This window comes from Gadus morhua, chromosome 17 (genome assembly GCF_902167405.1).
Source record: "Gadus morhua chromosome 17, gadMor3.0, whole genome shotgun sequence".
Taxonomy (NCBI): domain Eukaryota; kingdom Metazoa; phylum Chordata; class Actinopteri; order Gadiformes; family Gadidae; genus Gadus; species Gadus morhua.
The window spans coordinates 8252257-8267646 of NC_044064.1; the positions used below are offsets into that span (position 1 = coordinate 8252257).

At 44.0% G+C, this 15390-nt stretch overlaps 1 protein-coding gene across 1 annotated transcript; it reads right to left on the reverse strand.

The window, feature by feature from the left end:
* Window positions 1-4871: 4871 nt before the first annotated feature.
* Window positions 4872-7460, reverse strand: tmem256 (transmembrane protein 256). The gene is made up of 4 exons (XM_030337987.1): window positions 7289-7460; window positions 7064-7101; window positions 6653-6733; window positions 4872-5343 (listed from the first exon to the last, which is right to left on the reverse strand). Exons 1-4 carry the CDS (start codon window positions 7368-7370, stop codon window positions 5200-5202), a joined length of 345 nt encoding a protein of 114 aa, XP_030193847.1. The 5' UTR covers window positions 7371-7460; the 3' UTR covers window positions 4872-5199.
* Window positions 7461-15390: the final 7930 nt, after the last annotated feature.

A 15390-nucleotide genomic window follows, 5' to 3' on the forward strand; every position in this document is an offset into this window, starting at 1 on the left:
TACAAAGTTTTAATTTTGTCTTTGACAAAGTGTCTCAGTTGAAGATAACGGAAGAAGAGAGAATAAGGGATGATCAATTTGGTTGCTGGTTCAGCTGATTAAATGAAGCAAACTGTTTGTCTGTGTATAAATCTCCAAGGGTCACAAGTCCCCTCTCTCACTACATCTGTCTGAGATGGCAAATAGTAATGGTGATGACATATGGGAGTGTGTATAGAAACACTTGGCCGTTTGCTAAAACTTCATATCTGATTCAGAATCCTAATTGAGTTTCTTCAAATACAATTATTACCAATTCATTTATTAGGGGATTCCATCCTAGAAAAAAGCTAAGTGCAAAGGGAGGAACCATTTGCTGATGCGGTTTCAATGTTTAGCCACAAGGGAGGATTGTTAAATGACGTCTCATCTGGAAGTCAAGGCCCTAGCATTGGCTGCCTAATAATAACTCCTAAATACTGGAAGGCCTAACGCTCCTTCATTTGTTGGCTTTTGCAGGTGCCCTTTTTATATGTGATGGGCTTTATATCCCCAAACAAATGGAAATGGAATCTAGATTCTGAAAAAACAATGAAGTAAGGAAGATTGGTAGACTCTGTAAAAAATTCCAAAAATCTAGGAATAGACCCCATTTTGATTGCATTGATAGGGTGATACAAAAGCATATGTTTTCGGTTTTTAGGTGTGTTTTTTATAGGTTTCAACATAAAAATGTTACTACACAGAGTAGCTATAAATAAATATAGTATTTTACATTCACATAACTTTATGACCTAAAGCCATTTGATTAATGTAGTATAATATAGTATGTCCCCACTTAAATGTTCTACATATATATTATTATAGTAAAGCAGCCTTCTGTATAGTGACAAACATATTCTGATTTATCCGTATGTGGTAACTCTATAAGCTTTTAAAATGACGAGGAGGCACCGAAGACCATACGTTGCTCCTAAGTGGTGTATTGGGCACCTGCTCAGCCAAATGAGAGGTGACTGCATCCTCGAAAAGGACTTCCAAAGTTATTACAATGGTTCAGTAAAAAGAATTACAAAGCAAAGGAAATCTCACAATTTAAACTCATTCCCCATTTCTTATCCCCCTTTTTATTCATGAGCAGCTGGGGGACATGATTAAACACACTGTGTGGCCCCAGGAGATGTAGGTGCAGGAATAAAATTGAGTCCTAGTTTGCAAGTTTTCAGGAACCTGGACTCGTATACCAGCGCTTGGATATTTCCCTCGGCCTGGCGGCTTAAATCAAAACCTAGTGCCTGGATCAAACCATCAGGACATAAGGGAACCCATTTATCTTGCAATTGCTGATTGGTTCAAATCGGTGCCAAGTGATGTCACTTGTCACAGGGCACGAATTTGATCCAATCACAAACAAGAAAAAGAGAATGTAATAACCGGTGTTTCACCAGGGGACTGTGAATGCGTCAGCGAGGTAATGCTCACATGTAGGGGTTGAGGTAAATTTTGCCTGAACTTGTGTCGACAAATGTGCTGTGGATTTTAAGGTCAAATAAAAATGGTTAAATACATATTTAAATTGGGTCCTTTTCCTATACCTCCTACTATTTATTGTGCTATAGACGACAGAGCATGTTGATGCTTATGTTTTGCTTATTTTCTTGTGACAGGAAAGACAGTACAGGAAATATAAAATACCATTCTACAGGTTTGTTGCATAGAACATTTGCCATTGGATGCTTTCATTGGGGATATTTGTGAAGGATTTCTTCCAAAATCAACTCGGGTAACCCATCCTTGGCAGAAATTAAAAAGATCCTTACAAAAGAAAAATACATTTTGAAATCACAAAATATAGAGGGGGAAATAAAAAATGTTGTTTCTCTCCACACTGGAAAATAGAAGTTAAACAAAGATCCTTCATAGACTAAATATGATCAAAACCTTATAAATCCATACATAATGTATGATAGGGGGTAGGATGATGAAGCTGCTAGTGTTCCCAGCCAAAAAAGGCTACTGGTTGAGCATCCCCATGTCCACGAGATAGCAGGAACAGTGGGTGTGATCACACATCGTGGTGTCTCCACAGCTGGGGGAGGAGAGCTCTTGTTATCACCATGGCGATATTGCCCGACAAACCCACCCGGCTTGCCAATTTTGTTTTTTACTTACCTCCATGCTTCGTTGACGCATGAAAATTCTCAACAGGGGCCCAGATGGGGGACTAAATGATCAGAGACACATCGCTCTGTCATCCACCATGCGTCTATTGTGAGGCTTCAGTCTCTGCTGAAGTGAGGGAGTAATCTAGAGTATGTGTGTGTGTGTGTGTGTGTGTTTTAGCAGTAACCATCCTTTAAGTAGCTTGAAAGGTCAACAGTAGGGGAAGTGGGCTGTGGCAACACTCCAAATGGCAATTACGGCCGTTGTGTGAGCTGCCAGAACGTGACGGATGCCTGGGAAAGAAGGGAGCGATTTTGCGTCTCTTCTTGTGTATTTGTGTGAGCGTGTGTGTGTGTGGTTTGTCTTTTAATAGCATCGCGTCAACACAATGTTTGTGTCTGTGATTAATACTTTTTCTCCGCTCTCGTGTGCGTTCTGGATCCGTCTCGGTAAGCGAGGACTAGGTCTAGGTTGATGGAAGGCTCGTGAATAGGCATCAGGCAATGGGTTTTATATTCCCCACAATATCGTAAGACAGCCAATTCAAGTTTCATGTTTATTGTAATATGCACATTTCATAATGAGCAGCAGGCAGAAACAATAATGGAAATGAAATGCTTGAGCTTCAACAGTGTTTGATTAAATATCTATAAATATGGTATTATGAATTATGATAAGTTATGATAAGTCTTATGAAGTACTATTTCCGAGTTTCTCTTGTGGGAAGTACAACTTATCTTATTTGAAGTGTGAAGAAGAAACCTGTTCCAGCCTGTTTTTCCCAGTAGCTAGCTAGCAGCCATCATCCTCCTCCTCCCAGTTAGCCCCTCTGTATCTCTGGTCGGTGAATGACTGATGACTCTCGGGCTACCAGTTCTTCACAAGTTCAATTTCAGCCCAGATACCAATCTAACCGAGCGGCTCCACGACTGGCTGCCGATGTAATTATATTCCGTCTGCCTGATTTCGGAAGGAGCCAAGAGGGAGGTGTTTGCCTAAATAATGTATTCATGAATAGAGTAATAAAAGAGCGGAGAAGCTTGTGAAGTTAAGAGAAGAGTTCCCCCGAGGTACAATTAACAATATCTGCCCTTGGTTTATATACGTGTTTCTTTCCCTCCTTCACAGACGCCCACGACAGCGGAAGACACTTTTGTCTGTGGAGTTCATTTAGAACGTAAACCTACTTCACGGCCCGTGTGTTTGCAAAGCAGCATCTTCCTCTCTTTCGATCAATAGTACTAGTGTTAGTTTTTTCTCTCTTAAGAATTATGTGGAAGTATTTCAAACAAAAACATATGACACTCTCGCTTTTTTCCTTTCACACATGATGGAACCAACACACCACCACATCATTTGATGAGCCAAGGACAGTTGGATATACATAAACAAGAGCAGCCGAGAACGACTCTGCATTAAAGTCTCCCCCAGACAAGTGGAGAAAATAGGACGAGAATAAAGACTGCGGGGTGAAACCGTGGCTTCATTTAAACGCTCCATTCCATAAGTGGGAATTCGCTCAGTGCTTGTGTCAGTGACGTTGAATGCACAACATGTCCACGTCACCACTGGTTAACTTGTGACTCAGAGTCAGGAGTCTTTTAGCAAACGCCACACGCCATTTCTCACACCTCTATATAAGGATGCCAATTAGGCCTCGAAAGTGTGTTTTCAACGCATCGCCTGCTTCTCCCACCACTTCATGTGTAGCGATCAGGTCTATGGCACCTTGTTTAAGAAGGGGGAGATTCTCGCTTTCTACAGACTAAGTCCCCGTCCACAAGGGCGAAAAACAATCTTTTCTCCTCCGTTTTCCTTGGTTGCGTTTCAGGAATATCTCCGTTAAGTCGGACTCATAGCGAAAACGCATCTATCTGTAGAAACGCTGTAGTACACATTAAAGGTCACTGTGGCGCTGATTCGCCACCAACAAAAGAAGAAGACGAGGCAGAGCATGCGCAACAAACCTGCGCATTGTTACAAATACAGTCCAGGAGGCGAAAGCAGTTATTAAACCTTTTAGATTGAGCATAAAATACTTTTGAATGCACAGTTAATAATTCAATCTACCAAGGTGCTGTATTTAAAGCTACAAAAATAATACAAATCAAATAAAAAAAACAAATATGACAGAACTCTTACGTCGCCCAGCTGGTTTGGGGGGCGATTACTGCATAATTTGCGTATCAGGTGTCCACACGAATGCCAACACCAAAACGCATAGGGAAGTTTTTATCTTAAGAGCCACAGCCATAAAAACCAAGCTTCCTTTGGAAATTGCCATTTAAAAAATATGACAAACGAGCATCAAAAGATAGGGGATCAGGCCCACGTATGATCTTCAGTTGTCAAGAGAGCCAACATGGTATACAGTTATAGTAAGGCCACCAGTAATTGACTCTTTTTGTGTTTCGCCACTCGGAGCATCAAGTGATGTAGGTCACAAAGACAAAGGGGAACAACTGTCTTTACACCCCAGACAGAATCGTCTCAGTGAAGGAATAGTCAAACTCTTGAGTAATATAAATAGCTAAGCCTTAGCAGAATTTGAATTATATTGAATATAAATTATGCTCGCCTGTGTTTATTTATAAAATTCAAGTAAAACAATTTTATGCATCTGTTGAGTGGGCACAGCAGAGTAACTGTACTCTAGGAGTATAGTTATTGTGTACATAGTCGAGGAGACGAGTTCACAGCCCATGAAACCAAATAAGGGTCAGTAGAAGTCCATCACGACACATGTGTTTATTGATTTAATCTAACTTTATTTAATTTTGTAACAAAATACACACATACATTCACCCCGTCCACTTCAGATGGGCTGAGACAAGGTTGTGAACCCGGCAAGTCGGGCAGAAATCCAGCGATGGTTTGGACATTTTAAATAAAGATAATCCCTCCAAACAGCCTTATCTCGCGGCGACACGTAGGGGAGGGGCGGCGGGTCCACCCCACCCCCCTGTGCTTCTTATCTGACATTACATTTTCAAAAGCTCAACTTTTTGACCGTTTTAACGTGACATTGCATCCCACCCAGAGGTGACCTGACAGGCTTCAGAAGACCAAGGCCAGCCACCCGGCGATGAGCGCCATCCCCCCGAACGGGGCTGCCTTTCGCAGTTCGGAGCTTTCCGTCAGAGCCTGGTGATACAGGGGCCCGCAGAACAGGCCAATGCCCGCCGCCAGGAGGGCCCCCGCCTGGAAAGAAACCAACCGTCATTTAGCAGGATTACTTTGGTTTAACGCAACATAAAGGCCAAATCAATGATAATGTCTTTATTAATGGGATTTTTAGCAGGTGATTTCTTCCAACAGTGTGTTAAGGTGTGTCATTCAGGAGCAGGTTTGGGGTTAGGTGATTTGCTCATGGATGCTTAAAGGGACGCCACAGACATTGGGGATCTAACTCAGAACGTTAAAGAGTCCAACACTAACTAACACAACTAACCAGGTACTCACTATCCGGCCCCAACCAGCACAGAACTAAATAGTGTGACAATACTCAGTAGAGCTGTTTAGGTGGTTTATTTATTGAGCTACATATTGGTCAAGAGGTGGCAGGGACATGGATGCCATTTATCTATTTTAGTTCTTGTGATTCCCTATTTATCCAATACATCATTCAGAATTAACAAGTAGGTTCAAGAAGAAGGGGTTCCTTGTAAAGCTGGAGTGGTTTTTAAAAAATAGCATGAACAACATTGTTTGACATTGTGGTTAAAAGTCTTCTTTGCTCTTTTTTAAATAAGCATGCATTAAAGGAAATCAACGTTTTTACAGCAACCCTGCACCAAGAGTGAAAGCCGAAGAAACACGGATTCAATTCATTTTTCAAATTCCTCCACAGAGCAATAATACCGGTTCAACCCTCACATATTTATGCACACAAACACATATATATAAATGAAAATATTCTGCTTTACCAAAAACGCACTGTACCCTACCGAAAAGTGTGAGCCCGAATTGTGTTATGTTATGAACCGAACTGTGAATTATGCAGGGGTGGAACATTATAACAGTTCCACCCCTAATATTTACTATTTTATCTTGATGTCACTAACGAGCAGGAAGGAGTTTGACAACTTTATCAGGAACACAGACAAGTAGACTGTGGAGATTAAATTCAGTACTTTTCATCTAGGGATCCAACACCCTAGCCTCTACAATATCCTGGCCCTGTCAATCACTGAAATCTATTGTTGGTGCTCCCTGAATATTTAGCAAATTATCCACCGTAAACACGTAACAAATAGCCACTTATATTCCTGGTCTCAGGAGAGCGTGATCTTTGACGCCTTGCTCAAATGTACAGTCCATGTACACTCATACAGCTAGTGATGGCAGCTGTAATGCTGTAATAGCATTGGTAATGGTATGGATTCTAATACATACACAAGTGAGAGGCGGGGTGAGAAGGCTACACTGCCAGGGTACTTAGATGTGAAAGGGACCCTGGAGAGAGCAATGCCCCAGGCTATCGAGGTATCAGACCCACTAATGCACTCACCAAGGCGGGCTTTCCACAGCGAGAAGCTCCCAGCAGAGCGAGACTGTGGTAGAAGTGGTACTTGTTGGCCGTTTCATACAGCTGGGGGGGAGGGAAGGGATTGAGAGACATAGACAGACAAAGAGATGCATTTTCATGATTTACTTATTGAAATGTCCAGTAAATATAAAACAGAAATGTAATGTAGCATAGAACATGCGTCTTATCAAATCATTCTTGGATTTTTGTAAGACGCAATGGATGATCAAATTGACAAGGCTTTGTAGACTAATATGTTTGTTTTAGACATTCAATTAACTCCTTGATTGATCTATCCTTATGGAGTTAGTTTGAAAATATTGCAATTAATCCGTCAATCAAAAGTATTTCTGACTGAATAAAATGCAATTTAATCCAATCACTTGCACGTACATTTCTCTGGTAATCTTCGGGGTCTTTGTTTTTGAAACCTAAAGTGGGAGTAGAGGCAGTTATGGTAGTTGGACTGCATTTATACAGCGCTTTTCTAACCAGTGGCCAGCCTAACCTTGGCGTTGCATAACGTTTACCAACAAAAAGACGGATGAGGAAGTTGTCGCACGGGTCTCTCCGAATGAGTTTTATAAAATATAATAATTAATTGCTATTAAGTATTACCGTGAGCTCCATAAGCCCCAGCGGCCACGGCAGAAGCCCCCGCGAGGGCAGCGACCCTCTGGACGACAATAGACGCGGTCATGACTGCTGTTGTGGTCGAGCTGCTTGCGGAAGAGTTACGGAAAAGCAAAGAAGGTGACTACGTTCGTTCCGGAAGTCAAAGTAGAGAAGTACATCCGGTTAGCGCGGTTCACAATGTGTTTTAGGGCGCAGTAATGGTTTATTTATAAACAGTTTGGGAAATGGTGAGTGATTATAGTCATAGTTTGTCGATTTTTTTCGACAAACGGATTCATTATGTGTTTGAATTAAATTAAACGAGTGTTTTAAATTATTATTTATATTTATGAATAATACAGAATATCATACATGAATCCTTTTTCATAGTCTTTATAATGTGCGTAATAATTATTAGATATTTCAGATTCAAAGTTAAAGAAGCTGTATGTAACAAATCCTACTGTTCTTAATAATAAATTGACCACGATGTTATCAGAGATAAGAGTGATTAACTTCATTTACAAGGTTGATTCCCACTGTAAATATTTAAAAAAATGTGTGTGTGTGTGTGTGTGTGTGTGTGTGTGTGTGTGTGTGTGTGTGTGTGTGTGTGTGTGTGTGTGTGTGTGTGTGTGTGTGTGTGTGTGTGCGTGAGAAGAGGAGGAGGGCGGGGTAACTTTAATCAATGGTGGTATTGGGTTATAGCATGTGAGATTAGTCAATCGAGGCATGCGATTTGCCCCTTCTCCTCTAGTTGCCCCCTTCTCCTCTACCAATACATCCTGGAAGCTTTTTTGTTTTTTGTTTTGTTTCAAAAACATGTGTATACAGCCTCTGACCCTGGCCTTCTGCTAGTATAAATGTAGTACAAGTGTGCCCAAAAGTCAGCCCCGGAAGTATTGGCCTGCTTTGTCCACTCATAGGCTCAGTCACTAGTGCATATTTATTTATAAGGCAATACTTGGTGTGCTACCTAGCTATTTATGTACCCTTATCTTGCGGAAAAGTGCTGGTCCACACTTTTTACGTTCACAGGACTTGGTGTTGCTTTTTATCCCCAATGTGGGGACAGAACAGGGTAAAAAGGCTTTTGTATACTCTGCCCCCACTGTGTGGAATATGCTGCAGAAAGACCTGCAGATTTAGACAGAATGCAATGGCCATAACTACACCTGGGACTCATTTTCCCAGAGGAATGATGGAGTGCAACGTTTCCTTCACTGCAGCTAGTTTTGCCCTCGCAATGAGTGCAGTCCATCTCTGGTGGATACATGGCATTCTTGAGGTGTTCCAGTCTGGTTTAAAAACCCTTCAAAGCACTGAATCTGCCCCTTTTATAAGTTTTTAACAATGTTTTATTATCTACTGACTCCAGGGACTTTGCCCTTCATTTGCTTCCAGATCTGACAGCTGCATTCGAGAAAGTATACCACTGTATCCTCATCTCACGCCTGGAGCGTTGTGTTGGCATTAAAGGCACTGCGCTGGAGTGGTTCAGGTCTCACTATTTGCTTCCCTTAGGGACCATGCTAAGAAGATATAGGGGTCTCTATCCAATGACATGGATGACACACAAATTTACCTGCCGCTGAAACGGAATGATGCAAATTATTGTTGGATTGTCTGAAGAACATCAAAGCTTAGTTGGCCTTAGTTTTTCTAAACTTTAATGAGAGTCTGCGGTGATGAACTTTAGAAAGATTTCCAATGTGTTCCAAATAGTAGTCAAAATGAGACCCAGTAAAAATACAACAAAATGTCGTTGTTTGTCTATAACCCTTTCCATCGTAGTTTGTCAACAAACCTACAGATAATTCTGCAACCTCCTCAGGGGGATCAAATGTTAGAGACAGGGGAGGCCGGGGTCACACCAACTTAAAGGGCATTACAGTTGTCATGTCGGGATGAGACAAAGCATGTATAACCCTTTCCACATCATAAAGCGATAAAAATAACTTGCCCTTGGACAAGAGCCTCTGCTGGAAAAAGCTTGACTGAACTATTGATTTTATCTGTTTTTCCAATATAAAATGTCCAATACCACACCCAGATTGGGTAAAAATACCAGGATTTAAGTTTTACAAAGTACCAAACAGGAGCAAGGATTTTACAACTCTGCAAGTCTCTGGCTCGGGCAACAATCCTTGCCAAAAAGCCAAGCTCGCCCCGTTGGTGTCAGAAGTGTGATTTAAAGAATGGAGAGAGTGAGATCCAGTAATTGGAAGAAGCCATTAGGCAAGTCCAAAGGCACCTAAAGAGGCATAACAGGCTAGGGGAAAACTCGGTGAGGCAAGAAGCGGCGCCCAAACATTTGTGAAGAATTAGCATGGAGTGAGGGGAGCAGAGGGAACAAATAGACGCAACAACATAAACACAGGTGTGAATAACCGGTCCATTAGTGTCCGGTGTCCGGTAGGGATCCCACTGTGCAAGGCCGATAGAGCACCTAGATGTCGCTGAAGCTCCGCTGTGTGAAGATTCCCCACCTCCGACGAATGGATCCTGCCGTCTCACTGAGGTTCCTCGGAGTGATCCCTTTGGTAATGTGGTGATGAGGGACGAGTCCATGATGTGGCGCCTAGGGACCCCATGATCGCTACTCAAGACCATACCCCTCCCAATCCACTAGAAACTGCAAACCCTGCCCGACCGTCGACAGAATCCGATACACGGCAGACACCGGTTGTCCATCGAGGAGTCACAGTTGGGGAGTAGGGGAGGGGCAGGGGCCAACGGACTAGACCCGCATGGAACAGGGATGCTGTAGACCGTAGGTACCTGGGGTGATCTAGTGGACCGTTGAAGCATGGGGATAGTTTCCTGGACTCACTCCGAAGAGGAAGATCCCTGGTAGAGAGCCAGGCTACTTCCTGGCCCGGACGGGTTGGCGGGAGTGTGCTGATGTCTGCCAGTTTGCCTGGTGCTGGGCAAAGCACGAAGCCCGTCGCGCACCTGCATTGGCCAAACTGAGGGCACCTCCGCCTCCATCTCCATCCCTGGAAACAGGGGGGTGCTGGTAACCATATTGGCACTGAAAGAGAGACCGGTAGCAGAGCTGACCATATGTTGTGTCATAATCAGGAGACGTTGGCTCCAGGATGCCAGACTGTTTGACACGTAGCAACTTAGTATCTCTAGATTCTGGTTAACGTGCTGTTTGGCTATTCGACTGGGGATGAAAGCCAGACGGCAGTTGGCGAAGGCCTTCCAAAACGAATTTAGGTCATCGATCCAACACAACGTCCTGGGCAAGGCCGTAGATACGGAACACATGTTGCACCACCAGCCTGGCGGTCTCCTGGGCCGACGGATGTTTGGGGAGGGTTATGAAGTGTGCCACTTCGGAAAACCGTTCACCCACAACCAGAATTGCACAGAATCCGTCCTGCTACCAGCACGCACTATCCCCTGTGCTACACCATCACAGCTTCCCAGCAAATGGTCCAGACCAACCTCCATTATCACCGGGACGCCTAACCCGGAACAACGCTGCATCAACACGGCCAGCACTTACCTCAGCTTAACCGCTTAACCCGCCGTTCCCCTTTCTGCCGAGGCGGCCGAGGCCACCCGCGACCTATGGCAGAGCAGCAGTCACAGACTCGACCCACAGGAAATAGCACAATTCGAAACACCTTCTAGACAACTTCGCAGACGCCTTCGCCTGGCACTCGCATACCAACATTTAGTTGAAGAGAAGATTTGTGAGAAGGGCACTGCTGGAGAGAGTCAGCCCTCCGACAGATAATGGGTGGCTCGGGCATTCGAGGGGAAGAATTGGGACGCTGGCTGGCGTTTCTATGAGGACAACCAACGCCGAAATGCAGTCTCTAAAAATGACTTACCTTGAATCGACGATGCCCACGACCACCTCACCGGGTACAGCTGGTTCGGTTCCCCTGGCCTGCGTAGCGGCTTCTGGCAGATGGCGCCAACCCCCAATGTGAAGCAGAAGAAAGCTTTCCCCACTGAGCATGGTCTGTGGCAATTACGTCACCTTGTCGGCTGAGGGATGGTCTCCAGGTGGTCCGAGGCAAACCCTGGGATGCGGCAGAAGAGGGGTTACGACGCCCGGCGCTGGATACAGGCCTTCCTGCCAGTTGCCTCTCGGGCATCATTCTTTTCCAAAAAGCCGAACTTTCCTTTTTCGGAAGGACAATCTCATCAAGACTGTGACCCATATAGGATACACAAAACGTTATTTTTCATGGGACTTTATTTAAGACCTTTTATTTAACTGAATTATTCATGAGTGAAACCAATTATCAGTTGCGGTGTATTTTCTATGAATAATTAAGTTGCTCCCATTTCCAATGAGAAACACGACGGTCAACACCAATTTGCCAAATAATAGCATAACTAGACAGCTAATTTGCCATTTCAATAAGTTTTGATATCAATTGTGGGTGAGCATTCCTTGCATTTTCTGGAAAAAATATGTAATATGAATTATCTTTTAAAAAAATAAAAGATAATTCAAAGTGAACCTCACCAAGGGAGGGCGCTGTTTGCAACTGTTTTGGAGTTCAGCGAACAAGATCGATTGCAGGGCTCGCTTTACGTTCTCTCCGATCAACATATTGGAATTACACGGGTCACGCTACCTTACCAAAGAACACTTTGTCCCTGTCCTTGGCTGACATAGACAAAGCATTAACACAATGTTTGCTGTTCACAAGCTTTCTTGATCATGTAAGTAATTAAAACAACAAGTTCACACAGCCCTATAGAGCATCATCATCACCATCATGCTGAAATAAACCCCTTGTTTGTGTGTGTGTGTGTGTGTGTGTGTGTGTGTGTGTGTGTGTGTGTGTGTGTGTGTGTGTGCGTGTGCGCGTGTGCGTGTGTGTGTTTGTGTGTGTGTGTCCAAATTATAGACATTTTTCAGCTTACTAAGCTATGTGGGTCAAGTTAGATAGCACACTCAGACTATTCTATCTGTTTCTTTCAAGGACATAAATTCTCAATGTTGTTGTAATGTTCTTACCCAGATATTTGCTTTGTTTATGTGTGTGTGTGTGTGTGTGTGTGTGTGTGTGTGTGTGTGTGTGTGTGTGTGTGTGTGTGTGTGTGTGTGTGTGTGTGTGTGTGTGTGTGTGTGCATAACGGATGGGTGTGCAAATGCGCATTGAAATGGACACAGATATGTTGTCTCCATAAGTTTTTTTTTTTAATGGGAATCCATCTTCATGGCACCGGGCGTTTTAACCTGTCCTACATATCTCCTGGTCGCACATGTGCACCAGTCACGCTTCACTGGCCTCCAGACAGGGTTCATTCAGGATGATGTTCCCTTCTTCCCCTCTTTACCAACACACCACATTACACCATCACATAACCACTAGACACACACACACAAACACAGGCAACATATTGCATCACAAGCACACGCACGCACACACACATACCACAAACATACTGCATACACACGCCACACATGAAAGGTTCAACTGTAAACACACCCACACACAAATCACACACAAACCGTAATTGCACACTCACGCACGCACACACAAACACAAGCACACACACATACCACAAACATACTGCATACACACGCCACACATGAAAGGTTCAACTGTAACAAACACACGCACAACAAATCAAACACATACAGTAATTGCACACTCACGCACGCACACACACACACACGACCACACACACACACACGCACACAGGAACTTCAACAAACTCGTACCCATTCACACATGCAAGGACACAAAAATACCATCATAACACACATATGCATCATGCACACATAAACAATCACAAACTGTCGGACAGGTGATGTTCCGTCTGGACCTGACCAAGGACAACAGGGAAGTGCAGCTTTACATCTTGTTTTCCCAGACAAGCGGCAATATTATATAAGTCCCAGCAGCAGCAGCAGCGGTCTGCCCTGAGCCATCTCCTCGGAGAAGAGACCATCAATCTCTCTCCCCCACCTGTCTCCCCCCTCCTCCCTTCCAGCCACAGGGTCCCTGCCCACTAAATCTACAGCCTACCTGGGTGTGTGTGTGGGTGTTTGTGTGTGTGTGTGTGTGTGTGTGTGGGTGTTTGTGTGTGTGTGTCAGTGTGTGTGTGTGTGTGTGTGTGTGTGTGTGTGTGTGTGTGTGTGTGTGTGTGTGTGTGTGTGTGTGTGTGTGTCTGTTAGCATGTATGTGTGTTTTGTGTTCACATATAAGCTTGCACGCGTGTGTGTGTGGGTGTGTGTGTGAGCCTGTGTACACATATTTGCTCGCCTGTGTGTATTTCTGCGCCTTGACCTTTTTTTTTTTTTATTGTGATTGAGCTCCCGTTCAAGAAAACCTATTCAACGCTCGGGTACAAAAAATGACAAGAAAAAAAAGCTGAAACAAAAAAAGAGAAAATCAAGCAGGACAAGCAGAACATTGGTTATTTTAAGCCGCTCTGGTGCAAAGTGAGTGTGACGAAGTGACAGCACGACAGCCTAGCCCCGCATCCATTACATGCATTCCTGTTTTCCCCCTCTGCCTAGGGTTTTACCTTTTACCATGTGCCAGCTCTGAGACAATCACATGGCAAGACAATTAACAATGAGATGTCCCCTTTTTTCCCTTCTCCAGAGCCGGGATGGAAGGCATAATACCCCTTTTTCCATGGGAGACCAAAATCCAAATGCCAAGCCGTCCTGAAATCTATACACACTGTGCCAAAACCTTTTTGTTTTTAAACCACACAGCCCTGTAAGGAGATCAAAACAACCCATTAAAGCTACATTTCAGTTAAAACCTTTATTTCTTCCTCATTGTTATATGGTCACACAATATCTTACATAAATAAGGACTGAATGTTTCAGATTGCGCCATCCGTGGCGACCATTGCGACGCGTTCTTTTTTACTTCCCATATTCCTGAAATACATAGTCCCCAGAGCACAGCTTGTGTTGGTCGAGCCAAAGAGCGACTACACACTCCGACACTCTGTATTTCAGCACAAACATCCTGGTGCCAGATTTTATTTTACCTGACAGAACCCGGGGCCCCAGTACACCCTTCAATGCTGAAATCAAGTGTGTAAAAACTTGGAAACGCACCCAGTATTACAGAGAAAACCTGCCACCACCTACTGTGAGCTGTGCCCAGAAAACAATGTAACTTATACCAATGACTACATCCGTAGCCCCCACTAAAGTTACTAAGTCACTTATCGATGTCAAACCCTCTATGCACAGCTCAAAGGCTGCCTTTTACATTTTATGACATCACAGAATGGTCCTGCATTGAAAGGTACGTTCTCTCTAAAGCAGCTTTCACACCGCCGCGCGGCAACTCGCCGCCTCCATTCATTTCAAAGAGGGAAAGGCGGCAGAGGGGAGGCGGTTACAAAAGGGGCTGTTGACCAGGAAGCGGTTGCCGCCCACGTGAACGCGCACAGATTTTGCCCTACCGCTCAGCTTTCCCCGTGTTGAAACTTTCCGCAGCAGCAGCCACTTTTGAAAACGCCTGGCCCTTCACACCTGCCGCGCTGAACCCTCCGGCAGCGAGGTGGTTACCAGGGCGGTTGCCGCACGCTGGGGTGCAAGCACCTTAGAGGTCAACCTTTTCAGATCGCTTCTGGAGCAGAACGCATCACTTTGTTTATCGTAAAAGCCCATTTTTACGATCTGTCATGTCTCTACGTGGCCACTAGGGACGGCGCGCCTACCACTGCCTTTGACACGCCAACCTTATCAGTGGAAATGTATCTCACCTGTCTTCAATAACGTTGACCAGAGAATCCTCTCGGTGTGACTTGCTCAATCAATAACGTGTAAGGAATCTTTGTGCCAGTTAACAGCCGGTGGATTTCCCTTTTAGTCATTTTCTCCTCTGAGTGCAGAGATTCATTTTCCACCAAATACCTGTCACCAATGAAATGTATTTTCTTTTGTTACAGCATCAGATAATTCGCGGGATTGTGTTCAATGTTCACATCAGTGACTAAAAGAAAATATGTACAAAGAAGGGACACATGGACAACACAAGAGTTCACCATGGCTGGGGAATCCTGTTCAGTGCAAATCGTATCGCAAACAAAACCAGGAGAAGGCTGTTATAAATACAGCTGTTAACACAAAGTGAAACTAAATGTGTAAA

Excerpts from the sequence above, each read along its gene's own strand:
- tmem256 (XM_030337987.1), bottom strand. The coding sequence starts at position 7,370 with ATGACCGCGTCTATTGTCGTCCAGAGGGTCGCTGCCCTCGCGGGGGCT. Across the intron at positions 7,102-7,288 it reads TGGGGCTTATGGAGCTCACG|GTTTCAAAAACAAAGACCCC; the intron begins GTAATACTTAAT and ends CTCCCACTTTAG. Across the intron at positions 5,344-6,652 it reads GCTGTGGAAAGCCCGCCTTG|GCGGGGGCCCTCCTGGCGGC; the intron begins GTGAGTGCATTA and ends GTTTCTTTCCAG.